The sequence below is a fragment of the Meriones unguiculatus genome, chromosome 17 (genome assembly GCF_030254825.1).
Source record: "Meriones unguiculatus strain TT.TT164.6M chromosome 17, Bangor_MerUng_6.1, whole genome shotgun sequence".
NCBI lineage: Eukaryota > Metazoa > Chordata > Mammalia > Rodentia > Muridae > Meriones > Meriones unguiculatus.
Window position 1 is genome coordinate 50,989,234 of NC_083364.1, and position 18,451 is coordinate 51,007,684.

At 41.3% G+C, this 18,451-nt stretch overlaps 1 protein-coding gene across 1 annotated transcript in view; it reads left to right on the top strand.

Annotated features, from left to right (window-relative positions):
- The window catches only part of Morc1 (MORC family CW-type zinc finger 1), a 175,766-nt gene that overhangs the window by 101,846 nt on the left and 55,469 nt on the right, over positions 1-18,451 (top strand). Inside the window, exons 15-17 of the mRNA XM_060370992.1 lie at positions 3,723-3,851; positions 5,839-5,944; positions 9,390-9,528. Of these exons, the coding sequence (XP_060226975.1) occupies positions 3,723-3,851; positions 5,839-5,944; positions 9,390-9,528 (374 nt within the window). The remainder of the gene's footprint in view (positions 1-3,722; positions 3,852-5,838; positions 5,945-9,389; positions 9,529-18,451) is intronic.

The window sequence follows — 18,451 nt, forward strand, 5'->3', positions numbered from 1 at the left end:
GCTTTGAATATGTATTGCTTAATGTTTGCGGGGCCATGCTTGCTCTATTTTGGTTGTTTTTTGTTTTTTTTTTTTTGCAACAGATATTCTTTTTAATACTTTCATTTGTAACCAGTTTCCATCTTTGTATCAAAAGAAATATCTTTCTCCATTGTCTCACTAGGTGCAACTAATTTGCATCTAGACAGCACACCCGGAAGTCATATTTTTAAATTTGTTCTAACATGTGTCTTTTGAACGGAGACTACATTCTATTTACACTAAAGTAATCACTGATAAAGAGGGGATTTGGTCATTGTGCTGATTGTTTCTGGATGCCTTACAGCTTTTTGTTTTTTTCCTGTTTTACTTTCATCATGTCTGCCTGATTATTGTAATGAGACACTTAAATCCCCTTCTCATTTATCTTCAGACAAGGTCTCATTATGCAGCCCAGGCTGGCTTCAGATTGGTGATGTTGCCTCCACCTTCAGAGTCCCAGGCTGACAGGCATGCACCACCATTCCTGAGTTCACGTCCCACTTTCCGTTATGTATCTTCATTTTCTTTGTGTGTATCCTATTTAACACAATAACATAACATTCTGATTTGAATATGTGGCAGCTTTACTTCAGTAACGTTATCCTGTATGAGTGTTCTTTTTTAAAATTCTCGTTTGTTTGTTTTGTGTGTGTGTTTGTTTACTAACGAGAGAAAGAAAGGGCTTGGAGTTAGATGGGATCTTGGAGGAGTTGGAGAAGGGAAAACTATGATCAGACTATATTGTATGAAAACATTTATTTTCAGTAAGTATATTTATATGTAAATACATATGTACATATATGTACATATATACACACATATGCATGCACACATACCAAAACTACCAGGCTCTACTGCTCAGCTATTGCTTCTACTATCTTTATCTTTTTTTATGCTTGAAAACTTTTATTTTCTTTTTTAATTAATTTATTTTATATTAATTATAGTTTATTCTCTTTGTATCCCAGCTATAGCTCTCTCCCTCATCCCCTCCCAACCCTACCCTCCCTCCTTTATCTCCTCCCATGTCCCTCCCCCAGTCCACTGATAGGGGAGGTCCTCCTCCCCTTCCATCTGACACTAGCCTATGAGGTATCATCAGGACTGTCTGCATTGTCTTCTTCTGTGGCCTGGTAAGGCTGCTACCCCCTCAGGGGGAGGTGATCAAAGAACCAGCCACTGAGACAGTCCCTGTTCCTATTACTAGGGAACCCATTTGGAGACTGAGCTGCCATGGGCTACATCTGTGCAGGGATTCTAGGTTATATCCATGCATAATCCTTGGTTGAAGTATCAGTCTCAGAAAAGACCGCTGTGCCCAAATATTTTTGGTTCTGTTGCTCTCCTTGTGGTCCTTTATTCATTATTTTTTTCCTCTTGATTTTATTTTACTTTTAAAATTTATTTTTAATTTATATATTCACTTTACATCTCAGTTGTAGCTCCCCCCACCTTTCTTCCTGGTCCCTCCCTCTCACCCTTTTCTCCCTACTCTGCCTCTCCTTCTCCTCAGAAAAGGGGAGCCCCCCCAGCCCACCCTAGCACATCAAGTTGCATCATAACTGAGAGCTCATCCTCATCCAGACAGGCCAGTCAGGGCTGTTTTTATCCTTTAACAGCTGGATTAGAAGGGTATTCCTATATGTTTGAGTTTGTCCTACCTAGAGATTCTTTGGTGAGTTTGGTTTCTCCCAGCGTCACATAAACTAAGCTCGTTTGTGCATGCGCTCAGAGATGGAGGAAGAGTTGTCTTGGTCAGTGTGGTATTGCTGATGAGAGGCCATGACCAAGGCAACTCTACTAATCTTCCTACTAATCCTTTCAGATAGCGTAGTCCCTGGTGTCCAAGCGTTCAGATAAATGAGCCCATGGGGGCCATTCTCATTAAAACCACTGCAGGCATCCTCAGCTACATGGAATTTCAAGGCCAGATAATAAGCAAAGGGTAGAAACTGAGTCTGAATTGAAACCTCACAAGGCAGGGACTTAAAGGAGGATTTGAGGGAAAGACTAAGTAGAAATTTTTTAACGAGACAAGACAGGAATTTTGGCATCTATGAGGTCTTTTTTAGTAGCCTTGTCCATGGAGAAAATTCTCTTTTGAAGACTGACTTTCTGGGCTGCTGATCTTTAAAATTAAGCACGTAATATTCAGAGCCTGAGGTTTTATGGGGACAATAAGGTATAAAGACTCATTTATTTGCATTCTGTGTGATTCCATGATCAGGTGTGGAAGTTGCTGCAAGAATGGCCAAGTTTCCAGTATCTCTAAGGTTACTGCTTCAGAACATACTTTTTGGAAGTTTGAACATTGGTAACAGTGTTCTCTATGGATGTATTTCAGAAGTTCCATAGACATATGGCTAGGCATTTAGTGGTTCTCATACGAGGTAAAATAGTAAAACATGTTCCTTACGTTTTTATTAAAGAGCCTTTTAAAAATAGTACATGCACGTGTAAAAAGAAAAAAGTGTTCACAAAAAGGAAAAATATCTTCCCCAACTTTTCCCATAACCTTTCTCTCTCCTCCCCCCAAAGATATCTACTATTAAAATCTTACTTGGGTGTTGGAGAGATGGATCAATGGTTAAAAGCACTTGGTGTTTCTGCAGAAGATTAGGGTTTGTTCCCAGGACCAGCAAAGCATTTCATGCCGCCTGTAATTCTAGTACCAGGGGACTTGACATCTTCTTCTGGCCTCTGTGGGCACCAAACACGCAGGGTACAAACAGTATGTGCAGACAATGCACCCATACACATAAAAAAAAAATCTTTAAAATTTTGAAAAATAAAATTTTTTCTCCTTACTTTGAGAAAAGTGTGTCCAGCCTGATATTATTGTGTAAATTACAAAAACATTATTCTCTAGTGTGGCCTTACATCTTTTTAAAAATAAAAGCTATGTCTTGTAGAGCCTGGTAAGACACTGCATTTAGCTGTTCCTCCCTCCTCTTCAAGGTGCTTAGAGTTTGTCCACTGTTTGAAAATGGAGTTTATCAGTACTCCATAAGCTTTTATGTTATTTCCATTTTTTTTTTTTTTTACTATTCTAACAATGCTGTAATGTATTCATAGCTGTGCAATTTCTAGACCAAAGAATAAGAATATAGCTTCTTAAAGAAATTCTAATGGTCTTCTGAAAAGTGTGCTATTTCCACACAAGGAGGGGTATAGAACTTGGGGTTAGGGTGGAACATAAAATACAGCCCAGGAAGAAACCAGAACCAGAAATGATATAAGGGCTCAAGAAAACTCTGGCTGTGTGATTGGAAAGATAAACATTTGTGGTGATAATTTTAAAAGTGGCCTTTACAGTTCAATTATCCGAGCTCTTCCTGGTAATATTTAAGAATAATACTTTCAATGCCATTGTGCCTGATTGCAACAATAAAGTTATAACTTTTCATAGTTGCTGTTGTCTTTAGTTTCATTGTAAAGATAGTGCCCATTTACTGCACATGATTTGAAAATGCAAGAGCATATAAATCAGTAAACATTTTATCTGTAAAGACCCTATATATCTATAAGGATACATCTATAAAGATGTATCTATAAATACATCAATTTTTTGTTTATGCTTTGGCTCCTACACAGTTGAAATCATATTGTATATATATTTACATGAAATATTCCTTTATTAATCATTTGATTGTGTCAAATTTACTTACTTTGTGTTTACATTGTCTGTTTTTCCGCCATAGGTAATAGAAATCTAACATTGTTTTGGGATGAATTCAAATACCAGCAAAGCAAAGACACAGACAAATCTTTAGAGTATCTCCGAAGGCAAAGAAGACAAGCCATGGCTATCCCATTCATGCTCCAATGCGGTGAGTGCTGAATGCCAAACGAACGGATATTCATGATTTTCTAAGTGTTCAAGTCATGGTAATAAGGAGATAAAACAGGATAAAGCATGGTATTTGCTTCTAAGTAGTTACTGTCTAGGCAAAAGCTTAAGTACAATAGAGGGGAAGTTGGAAGTGAAACACTAGAGGCAGAGAGGTCTTTGAACAAGCCGTGAAAAGGAGTGGAGTGAAATAATGGAGGCAAGATTTCACAACAGAGGTAGCATATGAGATAGTCACTATGATGAGATTGTGAGAACAGGGATAAAGCATAGGGAAAGATGGTTGATACTAGATATCTCAACACCTTAGTTGAGATGGAGGACTAGAAACAGCCACTTTCCTATTGGTAGTATGCAACACGTTTTTACTTGTAATATATAACACTGTGTCTGGCACTAATGGGAATTCTGTAATGTAATGACAAAATAATGATAATTTAATAACAGAATAAGGGTGAGTAAATGATGAAAGATAGAAGTATTTTCTTGGGTAAATGTCTTTATGAGCTCTTGAATTCCAGGGCAAGTTTTTACTTTGGTAAATAGTGGGAGGCATTGCAAAACAAGGTAGAAGGACAGCAACATCGTGTCACCCAGCACTTGGTATGCTTTCCAGCCACTGCACAAAGGCTTAGAATTAAGGACAATGTACTTTCTATCACCCCAATCCAGTAGGTAAGACAGGCAAGTGCCAAGGGATCCCCAAGCATCTCTTTCTCCTGGAAGCATTCCAGGGGAACTGAAGAGTCAGATGTAACTTGCCCTAAGGCAACTTCATGAAGCATGATTTGGTGCAGGGTCAGAATTAAGGAAAGGTCAAACCTGTGACGGTAGAGTGTGTTGGAATAGAAGACCTCGGTGAGAGATGTAGATGCCTGAACTAATGTGTGGCTGTGAGATTTGATAAAAGGAACATATATGGCATTCTTCGACAGTATGAGTGAGATAATTGATATCAGCATGTGACAGCCTGGCAGGTGGCAATGATAATGGACAGTAATGACTGTATCTTTGATGTCTGCCAAGTAAATACAGTCTCCAGTGGCCAAGGGCCGTATGGGATTGGGGCAGTCATCAGATATCTCTGAGGATTAATCACCTGCTTAGAAAATGAGGCTGGTGCTTATGGTTATTTTCATAAAGCTGTGAACATACGATCTAATAAGTGTCAGGTTTGCCAAGTGAGCAAGAAAGTGTTTAGCGATGTTGATTTTTATCGTCATTAGTACTGCAAAGCCATTTTATCCTTAGCTCCTCTTTATATAAATATTAGTAGAAATCTCATTTTTTACAGATGATTGTACTGAAACAGAAATTGAGTCATTCTCCCATGATCCACGGGCTGTGGGAGGAGGTTTGGGGGACTTATCTGCTGTGTAAACGGCTTCTGCCTTCGGAGTGCACACACTGTTTACCTCTGTGTCAAGAGGGAGTCCAGGATTAAATTTAGGTTTAGCCTAAAGACAGCTGTGTGCCTTGGGCCTAAAGGCAATGGGGAATTGTAAGGGGAAACCTACAAGGAAATCAGAGTGGGTTGTGGAGTAAGATCCGAGGGAAGAGTGGATGGAGGAGGGAAGTGTATGAATGAGTGACCTCCAGGTCCGAGCTTTCCTTCTTCTCTTCGTTGTGGGATTCAGCATGGAAAATGGAGCAGATAGGAATGGGCTGGGAACAGTGGGAGTCAGGTCACTAGAATTCTTAGGAAGAAGGAGAGTGTGATCTGGCAAGGTTCCTTTGCTCAAAAGTAACAGCACCCAACTGGGAGAGAGCTGGAGCAGCAATAATGATGATTGCACATTTCTTGGCGATCTTATCACATAGCCCTTGGAAGTCTGGGACAGATGTGCCAGCAGGCATGGGGCGTGTGGTAAAGGGGTCACTGCTTTTGGTTTGTCAGAACTGATATCTTTTTTTTTTCTTTTTTAATGATGGATTCACTTCTTTTGTGTTTTTATCTTGATGGTCAGATCTTTGTCTCAAATGGAGAGTCCTGCCTTCCTCTTATAATTACCAGGAGAAAGAATTTCCTGACATATGGATCTGTGCTAATGATCCCAACAACCTGGAAAACAGGTAATTTTGATCAGTTTTCTAAAAACTCTTTATCAATTTAAAATTCCTAAGGTGTACCTTATAAGCCTTGAAAGTGTTAGCTGTAGAGAGATTTTAGCTTAGAAGCCAGGTTCTCTTTAAAGCCCTTTTTTAACTCCTTGATATATATTAGAATATTATTTTGTCAGTTTATTTTCCCATCGATTAAAGAGACCTGCTATAATGACGTACAGGTTCTAAAGTATGCGAAGCTCCATCTCCTGAGTTCTGCCTTCCCATTCATGTTCACACAACTTGATCTTACTGGAGTGTTCATGATAGGGTACATCCAGGGGCACTAAACTCTTAGAATGAGTGTTTTTTTTTTTTTTCTCTCTTTTCCGATTTAAGTCATATATTGATTTCATTGCTTTATATGCTGGGAGGAAGTTCAGACTAAACCGGAAAAAGGGCTGATTAAATATTGATGGCTGTCAGTGTTCTTACAAGCCCTTTCAGACTAATAGCCTTCCCTAGGGAAAAAGAGTTAGTATTCTTTTTTAATAGTGGCACCTTCACCCCAGCATTGCTTTTCTGTACAATCTCTAAGTCCTTAGAGCTGATGGGTAAGTGGATCACTATTGATAATATGGAAAGTAGGGTAAAAATTCCCCTTGAATTTTTTTTACCCAGCATTGAAAACAAATCATACAGGTCTGGGAAGCTGTCCTTCACAGATTTCTTTACTTTCAATTTTCCAGTGACCCTGAACTGGCATGCTCTTGCCCTCTTCCCTTAGCAACTAGTGATGCCTCACAGAGCATTGCAGAGTCATCTTCAAGACTACATTAATTTTGTCCCTTTTACACATCCAAATAATACCATTTGCAAGGGGAGGCAAGACAAACTTAGTCGTGTTGACAGAAAACTGATGGACCTTGAAAATCTAAATAAACTCTAGAAAGTGCTTCTATTTATAGCTTCTTGAAATCCCTGAACCTTTAAACACAGTGACATAATATTGACCCTCTGTATTTCATTTCCACTGAAAAGATTACAATAAGATATGCATAAAACAGCAGCAGGAGGCTTAGCAAGATGTAAATGCATCTAGTTGAGAGTGGGTGCTTCCTGCCCTAGGAACTCACAGTCAGGGGTGTAGATAAGATGACTCCTGGGGAGACCAGGAACTCCTTCCCTGTCCCCACTTAGTCCTCTGGTTCAGCATCATAGTCTGAGCCTGCCTTCTTGAAGAATGGGGCTTGAAATAGGCCCCAAGACTTCTGTACTCTTAAGTTTGGGTAGAACCATATAAAATAAAATCATATAAACAAAACCGAAGTGTTTGTGTATTAGGGCATGTCCTGTGGGGACAAGAGCAGAGTCAAGAGATGAGACATGCTGTGGTCTGTACGTAGAGAGAGAGAATACAGTTGGTAGTCCAAAACTGCTTCCTAGTCCCTGTGAAAGTCACTGACAGTTGGTGGCATGTGGATGAACAATGGTCTGTGTAAACAGAACTTGAGACAGAAACACCATGGCTTTTTCTTCCACCTTTACAAAAGCCCTGTGAACTCATCCCGTTTCTAAGAGGAGAAAGCGCAGATACTCAGGGGCTTCACTGGCTTGCTGGGGAGTACCCCTTCAAGCTGAATTTGAAGCTGAGAGTCTGACACAAAACATCTTGTGACAGCCTAGGGAGCCCAGTTCCACTTACATGCACTTAATGATTGAAACCATCTTAAGGTCAGTACTGTTCAGGGCCCACAGCCTGGACAAGTAAAATGGAGCCAGGCTTGTTGAGGCCTCTGAAGTCTTACTTGTTTTCTAGTTTGAGCACAGAAGGAAACTACATTTTTTGTCACAGTCTCTGAGAAAGCGATCAGCACACTCCCATTATATTCATGATATGCATTCATCTGTATTGAATGCAGGGATCACAAGCAGGGTAAAAATGATGGCCGTTATTTGACTGAACCAAAACACCCTGAATTTTGGAAAGTATGAAAACTGTATAGAGGTTGTACTGCATATTAAAATTGATGTCCAAAAATCCTTGGAGGAAGACAGTTGAATTGCTTCATTTAAATAAAATGCTTAGGTTTCTCTGTTCTGAAAAAAACAAAAACCCAAAACTTAACATGGCCGTGAGGTTTCTTTTCTCAAATGAAACAGAGTTTGGGTACCATCCCACAGAGGTCTTCAAATACCTGCTGTCAGTGGCTGGATATACAGCAGTCCTTGTGATTTGTTTATGCAGCACGTCTCTCTGAAAATAACAATAATAGCAAACACCACATGAAGGTAGGATTGAGTGTTTTTTTTCACAGCAGTGCCTGAATTTGATAGTAGTTCCACACTCTCTCTGTTGGTAGGGGGCGAGAAAAATACATGCTCACAGCTCTAAAACACAGAGCAGGTAGTTTCCATGGGCTTCAAATTTTCCTGCCTGTTTCCAGTGGCAGGAGGCCTTCCCCATTCCCGGCCTCCTCCCTCTTTGAGCCCAACACACATATATTTTCTGACCCTCTCCTTCTCTTGTGCTGACTGGATGCAGTTCCCCCCTCCTTTCCTCTCACAATAATAGAAAACTTCTTATCCTAGAAGAAACTGAAAGAACTGACATCTGTATTTCATGCCATGCCTAGAATCAGAGCTGTACTCAGAGAGAGTTCAGCTCTTTTTTTTTTTATGCATCAAGTCTTGATACCAATGCAAACTAAACAAACTATTTCACTTTTTAAAAAAGGCAGTGTGACTGATTCTACTCCCTAGAACATAGCCATAGCATTAAAAGAAAAAAAAATTTTTTTAAAGCAAAGTGGCCTCAAGCCCTCCAAAATAAAAGCTTAGTTATTTTTGCACCATGAGACTTGTTTGTGGTTGTAAAATACACAGGGCTGGGAGGCAGGGTGATTGCCAGACACTAGACTGCTGAGGACCACAGGTCATTTGGGAAAGATACGCCAGTCAGGGATGCTCAGTTATCAAGTGAGCTGTGTGCCACCCTCCATAAACCCAAGGCTGTCCCTGAACACTGCATGACAGGATGTCCATTGCTCTCTCACTGGTTCCACATAAGAGACCCTGAGCCAGAATTGTTTGTGATATTCTATTGTGATATTTCTGCACCAGATTTGGGTGGGGAAATGTTTGTCAGTATTGAGATGGTCCAAAAAAAAAAATGTCTTTAAAGACTTGATTTATGATAATAGAGTTCTGATAAGTGGGTCATTGGCAAAATAATCTGTGTTCTCCCATCCTCGTAAACACATGTGCGCCCACATTTTCTATGTAGCTCTTTCCCATTGACAGCTAGACATTTAAGATTCCATATTGTCCCAGAGTCATATAATCCTGCTTTATATTCAAATTCTGTGTATATGAGAGAGAATATAACACTTCAGAGAAGCAAATCATCTTTCACAGTCAGCAAACACCTTCATACTTCCTTCGGATGCTAACCTGTTACTTGTTGATTATGAAGTTGTAATCAGAGAGAACTCCTGCCATCTATCCCGCTGGGCACCATGAGCAGAAGATCACCCTCAAAAGATGAGAAACAGAAGCAGCTTCAAGAGTCAATCCAAAGATACCAGGACAGACTGGTGGAAATACAGTCACAGGTGAGCTGTTACTCATCTTTCCAAACTCAGCAATTGCCCTTGAGCTGCTGATTTCTTACATGCGAATCGACCAGTATGGTTTTCTTTTTTATTTCCATTTTACCAGTTCCTTTCAATTTTGCATCTGAGAATTATTTTAAAAGTAAAGGGGGGGTTTCTATAAACAAATACCTGCATATGTACACTCAAAGGCCATCTGTCTACACACAGTGCATGTGGGAGACAGGACATTTGTTTCTACTCTGTGGTTGTGTACTTGTTTAAGGTCAGACGTTCAAGGCAGGGAACTAGGTTTGCATGACTCCAAAGATTAGGCTACACCCCTACTCACGTCTTGCACCACCAGGCTTCTTCCCAGGAAGGGGACATTTTGAGTAAAGAGTGTTTTTAGACAACCCTGGCTTGTTAATACAGAATGTCAAAGGCACTTTTGATTATTAAGAGAACTCAGAATAAACATTACTGTGGATGAATAGGTGATTATGACAACTTTTTAGTGAAAGATGTGGCATGCAGAAAAATGTTTTTATTAGCATGTAGCAACTGTCCAGAGTAAGGGAATTCCTCACAACAATTCTATAATACACATGATGTACTTCGATTATTTTCACTCCTTTCTTACTCTTTTAACTTTTTCTCCTTCCCTTGTCCTTTCCCCTTCCACATTTTTGGTGTATTTTCTTGTCTTCCTTTTCACTTTGATTTGTTTGCTTGAGTGTGCGTGCGTTTCTCTCTCTCTCTCTCTCTCTCTCTCTCTCTCTCTCCCTCTGTGTGTTGTGTGTGTGTGCGCATTATGTGTGACTGTGTGTGACCATCTGCATGGCTGTGCATGTGTGCACCTGTGGAGGTTAGAGGACAGCCTTGGGTGTTGGTTGGTCTTCACCTTCTATCTTGTTGGAGGCAGGGTCTCTTTTGTTGTTCAAAGCTGCATTTGCCAAGCTCGCTGTGAACCTCTGGAGATCTCCAATGCTCACTTCTTATCTCCTAGGAACACCAGGATTATAGATGTGTGCCACTTGACATGGTCTACGTGGGTCCTAGGGATTCAACTCGAGTCCTCACACTCATGTCGAATGTGCTTTACCCACTGAGCCATGTCCCCAGCTGAGATTTTTCTTAACCAAGAGTTATATCACTGCTTATAGATAGATTCAGCCCTCCCAAGTTCAGCATGTTAAGCTTTCTATAGATAGTTTGCTCAAGTAGTATTTGAGAAGGCCAGCAGTTAGTGTGCAGAATGATTAACTCTATGGATGCCAGAAAACAAAAAAGAGGACTCATCAGAATGGAAAATACAGGCATAGGATTCAATTCTACATTATGTCAGTTTCAGTTTCTTATGCTGTAAACATGATCTCTTCTTACCTTCCCACCTTGCTAGGAATCTGCTGTGCAAGTCGGACACCATCTGAGGTGGTCACAGGACTGCTCCTCCCCCCTTTACTCTAGTGTCTTGCAATCTTGGAATGATATTGAGGATTACTTGGGAAACACATCCCCTAAACATTCCCTACTGCTGAAACACATCTCACCTCGCTTAATTAGTTTATAAAGCCCTGAGTATGAAAAAAAAGAAACCAGAAATAAAGGTATGAGAGGCTGTCATTATTTTTATTAACAGGCAAATAGATAAACACAAGTGCTTCCATTCAGAAATACCTCATTTTAAAAAGCCATTTCTTAATTTGACTTCTATTCCTTGAAGCTTTGGGAAGACATTCAACACGTTGGAATTGATTTTATCTTTTGGCCATCTCTCAATATATTGTTTTCCTTCCTTAGAGGTCACTATTGACCATTGGGTATTGATAGTGTCATTCAGAGCCTTAATTAGCTTATGGTTTGTTTAAAGTTGGATTATGTTACTGAGGTGGAGATTTTAATGGCAGCTGATAAAGTCAGTAGATGGGAGCCATCTCTTCTGTTCATTCTCTTTTTCTGGGTAGATTTTTTTTTTCTGCACACAAATTTAAGTCAAGATTATAGATTCCTCTCATTTCTATTCTAACAGCAATTTAGGATCACTTATGTAGACATCTTGTTCAAAGGATATACGAATTCTCACTGTCTTTTTTTCTTCACTGAAAGGAAAGTTTCCTAAAAAATCTGTGTGGGAAAACAGTTCTAGAATCTTAACATACTTTCAAGTATTCAGTGCTAGTCAGTGACCCAACTCTAGGCAGCTGGTCAATTTTGAGTGGTCATCGACTTTTGAATACTTGCTTTTGGGGATGCCGGAGGCTAAATCATGTAGGACGTTCATAGTAACAGGAGTGTAAGAATTTAAGGTTTCTGGAGGCAGGGAAAGTCTCAGTTTTGCCTTCCATGACTCAGCATTACCTAAACCAGTACCTGGTAGGTACTGGGCACTCAGTAGGCTGCTGTTGAAACAGTAAATATATCACGCTCTCAGCTAATAAACAGTCCCTTTCTAGATAAAAACCTAATGATCACTTACAAATTACCAAACACAATATGACAGTGTTAGTTCAATAGTACTGGATCACACTTGAAATGGTGTACAAATTTATTTTAAGGAGACTGTGAGGAAGTGACCTTGTACTTCTGTCTTCAAGTCTGAGTTAAACTGAAGTAAATTGAAGGAATCAGAGAGAACATTCAAGGCAAGAACAGTATAAATGAGGACTTGGCAAAGAGCACTGTTCTGGTCCCTCATGGGGTACTTAGATATTTAAAAAAGCAAACCCAGTATTTGTATGATGTGGTTACCTTTTCAGAATTGCAGAGGTCTTTATAAAACATGGTAATTACCGAATAGAAGAATTTCGAAAGACCTCCATTCTTCTTTTACAAAAATAATAGAGAAATGTGGGTGTTCCATAACTCTCCTTCGGTGATACCTTCCCAGTGCCGGAAGCAAGACAGAAAGCCGTGCTGCAGACAGGGTGACGTCTTCTTGATTACCCTTAGAACGTCTTTACATGTGGACATTGGATAGATGTGGGAACGGGGAGGTCAGCGAAGCAGTACTGGTTCCAGTCAGTATCAGAAAAAAACTGCATTCAGATGCAGGCTGGACACTGCTAGAAAATCAAGAATAGGCTAATCTACTACCATGATTCAGCATGTTTCTTGGCGGGCACTCATTTGTCTATCTGCTTGAAGCCAGGCTTCAGTCCTCAGTATAAACTGTGTAATTATGCTTGCCCACCTCCTTCCTCTGTCCTGTATTCTTTCACCAGCAGTGATGCCCACAGACCTGGGGACCAAGTGTAGCCATAGCTTACTGTGTACATTTAGCTCTTAACCTCTGCAGTTCAACATCGATAGCAGCTGGCAGGCTGATCTGGAAAATGAAGAGGATAACTCGGTATCTTCGTCGATTTCCCGTTGCTGTGATAAAATACCGTATTTCGGCCCACAGTTCAAGGATATGTCCATCAAATGCTGGGAGTCAAGGCTCCCCACAATCCGTTGATCTCTGCATTGTGTCCGTTGTTTCTGTGCAGCTGCTGGACAGAGAAGCTTCTTTGACAGGGCTGGTAAAAGCTTACCTGTGGGGACAAGAATAAGATTTAGAGTAGAGTAAGGAAGTATGCTGCTCTAGCAACCTGGCAGTGATAGATTCTTTCCTGAGGTTCCTGACCTCACCAGCCAGAATAAGCTGGCTAGATTTCCAGTACCAGGCATGATTTCTTTCTTGTTGCGTGGGCCCTAAGGATGATGAGACAGGTTTTCAACATGCGTGTGCCGCTTACTGCATACTTAGGGATAGCTAAGTGGACAGTGGCCATGCTGGTCATTGTCATGGTTCATAGGGGTTGCATCGGTGTAGGACTATTCATTGCTTCCCTTTCTTGGCAGCTGGTAAAGTGCCTTCTGGTAGAGAGGCAGACCCCAGGAAGGAATATTTCAGGTTAGATCCAATTCAAATCATTCCAAGCCTGGGGCTCACTTTACCGAAGTAACTCATCATGGGAAGCATTTCTTGTAGGTGACTCCTGCTCAGGTCAAGTTGACAGTGAACAAACACTAAACACCACACTAGATCCAAGCACCAAGATCATTCTGGATCTAAAGTTCTACAACCACAAGAGTAGAATGTTTATACTCCTGCTCCCCTCAAAACCCATGAGCTTTGGTTTCTTTCCCCACTCTGTATAAACCCTACCTGGGTGTAGAACGACAGTCTCTTAGCTTTAGGAGCACCCAGACAGGTCACCCTCATTGTGAGAGAACCCAGAGTCAGTCAGGAAACTGCGTGGTAGAAGAGGCATCCTAATGGCATGCCGTAGTGTGAAAGGCATAGTTTGTGCTTAAGCTGCATCCCCAAATGGCTATACTACTCCCCACAACATTCCAGCTACTTATAGCCATTATAACAAAGGATGAGTCAGGTATTAGTGAAGTCATGCACCTTTAAATGGTGACATTAGATTTTTTCTGTCTAATATTTGTACCATTTTGTTCACGGGGAAATTAAAAAAAAAAAATAAAACACAATCATGGAAGAAAAGAATGCCCAAACATTTACATAGCAACAGAGTGGTATGTGACAAATCGTATTTGGTAAAAGAAACCCCTAAATTCAGTAAAGCTGAAAAGAAAGGCCACCTCAAGGTCTGTCACCCACGGTGGTAACATTTTTCTGGAATAAAGGAATCAAGTAATTGATCATCTGTGTCAGCCAGCCAAAACCCTGGTTATAAATTGTGTGGCTGGAGCAATCCTTTGTAATTTTTCTTCTTCTGAAGAGATGAATGAGAAATTTGTACCCAACTCCAGTGTAGGCTTCATTCTCCCATTACCTGGCTTTCTATACTGAGTGACAAGCGCCACCTGCTGGCCAAGAGAAGCATTTTAATGCTCATGTGTGAGTGCTTGAGTGCTTGGCTGCTGCTTGACAAATTCACTGGATAATTGCTTTTCTATTTTCTAATATGCCGGGGCAATACTTTTAATACCATTGACCTATGAAATCAAATTCCATGCAATTTAAGAGTTTCTAAGCTCCCAGTTTTAACTCCCAGCTTAAATTTCTATATTCCATTGTACATCAAGGATGACTACACATTGAATTTTAGTTACATTTGGTTCGGGCTTTTTAGGGACCACATTAAAATATGACCTTCAGTCATTAAAATATGGATGATAGTTTTCTGCTATAAACTAACCTGCTGTGTGTCTACCTTTTACTTACAGTTGTAAGTTGTTTTTATTTCATGTGTGTGGAGTTTTGCCTGCATGTATATCTGCACACGTGCACTCGGTGCTCACGGAGGGGAGGGGAGGGGAGGACATCGGGCTCTCAGGAACTGGAATTACAGGTGGTTGTGAGCTGTGGGGGATGCTGGGAATCTGCATGTTTGTACAGTGCTTATTACACTGCTTATGTGTCCTCTAGGCTTTGTGGCCGGAAGTAACGTTAGCCCAGTGGAGGCTTTCTGTATTCTGAGACGACTTCTTCCCTAACATGCGGTTTTTACGCTTTGCCTGATTCTTCCCTGTGTTCTTCCACATGCTGCTCATGTCTGCGCTGCATTGAGAGCCTCTGTTCCTGCTGTTTTCCTCCACAGGGGCCTTTGCCCTTTCTCCAGTCCCTTGTGATCTCAATTTTTTGGTCCACTCCAAAAAGTGTTCCAGCACGCTTTCCCTGCCTCCCTGCCTTTATAGATACTTACTTATGAGATCCATCTCCTTCATCAGGCCACATGCTCTTTGAAAGAAGAAGTCTCATTTCATTTACTCATATCCACAATCATAGCAACAGCTGGGATGGGATCTTTTGGGTTAGAGGTATTTAGCAAATGATGTGGAGGGCAGAATGAATAAGTTGGTATTTTCATTTAGTAAGACTGAGTGGTCCTACTCAGGTGAGACTTTCCAACTTCTGTATCATGTATCCCTGGAGACAGATTTTTGTTAACACTCGGTCAAAGCAGAGTGATGTGTAGTGAAATACAGAGTCCACATCTGGATTCCATTTTCCTTGTTTACAGTCTTCCCACAATAGTCCTGATGGAATTCCCTGCCTCTTGAATGTGAAAGGCAGCGACAGCTTTCTGTTGTTTTACAGAGCTCATGTGGTCACACAGAAAATGTTGAACTTAAATAATCTGGCAGTTCCCATGTTGGTCATTGCTGCTGTAGATATTGAGCAAAGGCGGTTTGCAGAATTTTTAGCAGCGTTTTCGAAGTTCAAATGATATATCTGAGTAGAACTTTGTAATGGAGAAAGTGAACACATTTCCCCATCTAGAATTTAATCTTTTTAATGTGCCATTTTTGTGTAGGATGCTGATTTCAAAAATGCATCGATACAGTGACAAATGCCTTAGAAAGTGTATTGATTTATCACCAGTGCTTTCCATCCTCCTTACATAAACAGCCATGCTCTGAAATTTATGGCACCTAAAGACCTCTTGTCTTGCAAGAGGCTATTATGCTCATTGTAGTTGAAATATTTTACTTTATTACCCTGGCTGCAAAGATCTCATTTGTCCGTGGTGTTGCATAACTTTTCCAAGATGGAAAATGCATGATGTGTTCACACTTGTAGGCCTAGAGTTCATACATAATAATGAGAGGTTAGAAGGATTGCTTCTGATTAACTCACCCACAAGCCTCCTGAAGGCAGGTACAGTAGGCTGCCCTTGTCTTCGTGCTTTTCACTACCGAGCCCGGCTCAAGGTTGTGCACAATAGATTGACCTTGGCAGGTGGTCCTCTCTCCCCAGCTTTGGTCTAGTTATCTTTTCAAGAAGCTGGTGTTAAACCTTCTGCCAAAACAGCAGTTTCTGTGTGCTGACATACCCAGATAGGATCATTAGCTAGAGAGAAGTCAGCAACCTGGTACCCAACATCTGGATTCATAAATTACCTGTTTTTGTTTGTTTTCTCAGGACGTTGGGACTAAGGCACGTTACCCATTGTCATCTGCTACTGGGCTTTCCAGAAGTGACCAGATACTGATACTGAGGGTCAAGATGACTTTAACTCCAGAGGGGACTATGTCTCTTTTGGGAGGACAGAAATAGCTCTGTCAGTCTCTTGCAATCATGCTGTGTGACACTCCTCTGTTTGCATGCCAGTCAGTCATTCCTATCCACATCAGCAAGGATGAGAGGAGAGGTCTGGATGTGTGGCCTGAAATAATTGAGCAGGAGACAATGCTAGTTTAGATTCCAGTGCAGACATACCTGTTTGTTATCTGCCCTGCAAACCCTCCTTAAGCACCTGGACTGTATGTACCACCAGTTCTTAATTAGCGTGCTGGCTAATCAGGGGCTGTCAGAGCTCCCCAGCATCCTGGATGTTCTTTGGAGCCTGTTCCTCTACTCGGCTGAGTGAGGTGTTTGGCTTCCTTCCAAAGCAGGCTCATCCTTGCCCCTCTCTAAGGGACAGCCAGGCCTCTGGGCCTGCAGCTCTGGGCACGCGTGCCTGTGTCCTTCCCTGGGAGCTGGAGTGCTGTTGCTCACCTCGTTTGACTTTAATCTCTCTTCTCATTCAGAACCCGAATTCACATTTTGAAATAAGTTCAAGGACCGGATTTTATTACTGTTTTGACTTTGAACTTAAATTCTTACATGTAGTACCATCAGCCTGTTAATCCTCGTTGAACCTGGTCGACCCCTTCATTTTTCTGATCTGTCATCTATCCCAGCTTTATAGGCTCAGGTAAAATTCAGACTAGATCACTCTCTGATTCTGTTTCCACCCTGGGCTTTCCCAGAATTTAACCCTTTAGCCCATTTTCCCTGACCATTCCCAGCCTCCTACGTGCAGTGTGGGGAAGTGCTGCTGACACCCCAGGACCTAGTACTGCAGGGATGGATCCCCCTGTGTGTATAGGAGAAACGGGGAAATCCAAAGCTAAATAGCGATTTCTGTCTCAGGACTCTTAGGCAGATTTGGAGGGCAAGTTGATCACTTGGGCTTTTTTTAGTGGCTTTTTAAAATTATTAATTCTTTACATACAGTATACTTTGATCATGTTCTCTCTCTCCCAACTCCTCCTAGATCCTCCTATCTCCCTACCCACCCAACTTGTTCTTTCTCTCTTTAAAAAGGAAACAAAAACAAAAACAAAAAACAAAAAACCAAGAAACAAACATCAAAACAAATAAACAAGATCCACAAAACAAAAAGAAGCAAACCAAACCAAAACAGAACAATAAAACATGGAGTCTGTTTTGTGTTAGCTAACTACTCCAGGGGCATGGGGCCTGCCTTACAGTTGGTGGTTAATACAGCTAGTAACATTCCACTGGGGAATGACATGCTGTTATACTCATGAATCAGTGTCTTGCTCATCCGTCATCAGAGAAGCTTCCTCCTGCAGTAGATGGTGATTAAACAGAGACCCGCAACTGGTCAACGTACAGAGAGTGAGAGACTTTGGAGCAGTCAGCGCCAAATGGGCTGGCTTGATCAAACCCCTCCCCGTAAGGCTCAGTGATGTGGAAGAGGAGGCAGAAAGATTGTAAGAGCCAGAGGTGGTGGATGACTCCCAGACAACAATGTCATCCAGACACAACAGCGCTGATCCACAAAGGAACTCACAACACTGGGAACAGCACAACACTGACCTGCTTGTTAGCCTTTTATTTTATTTTTTTATTATACTTTATTTACTTTGTATACCCCCTCTAGTTCCCTACCTCCTCTCCTCCCAATCCCTTCCTTCCTCCCCCTTCTCCACACACTCCCCTCCCCAAGCCACTGGTAGGGGAGGGTTTCTTTATCTTCCTTCTGATCCTAGTCTGTTAGGTCTCATCAGGAGTGCCTGCATTGTCTTCTTCTGTGGCCTGGTAAGGCTGCTCCCCCCCTCAGGAGGAGGAGATAACCTAAGACCCCTGCACATATGTAACCCATGGCAGTTCAGTGTCCAAGTGGGTTCCATGGTAATGGGAACAGGGACTGCTTCTGACATGAACTGATTGGCTTGTCAGCTTTTTAAGTTG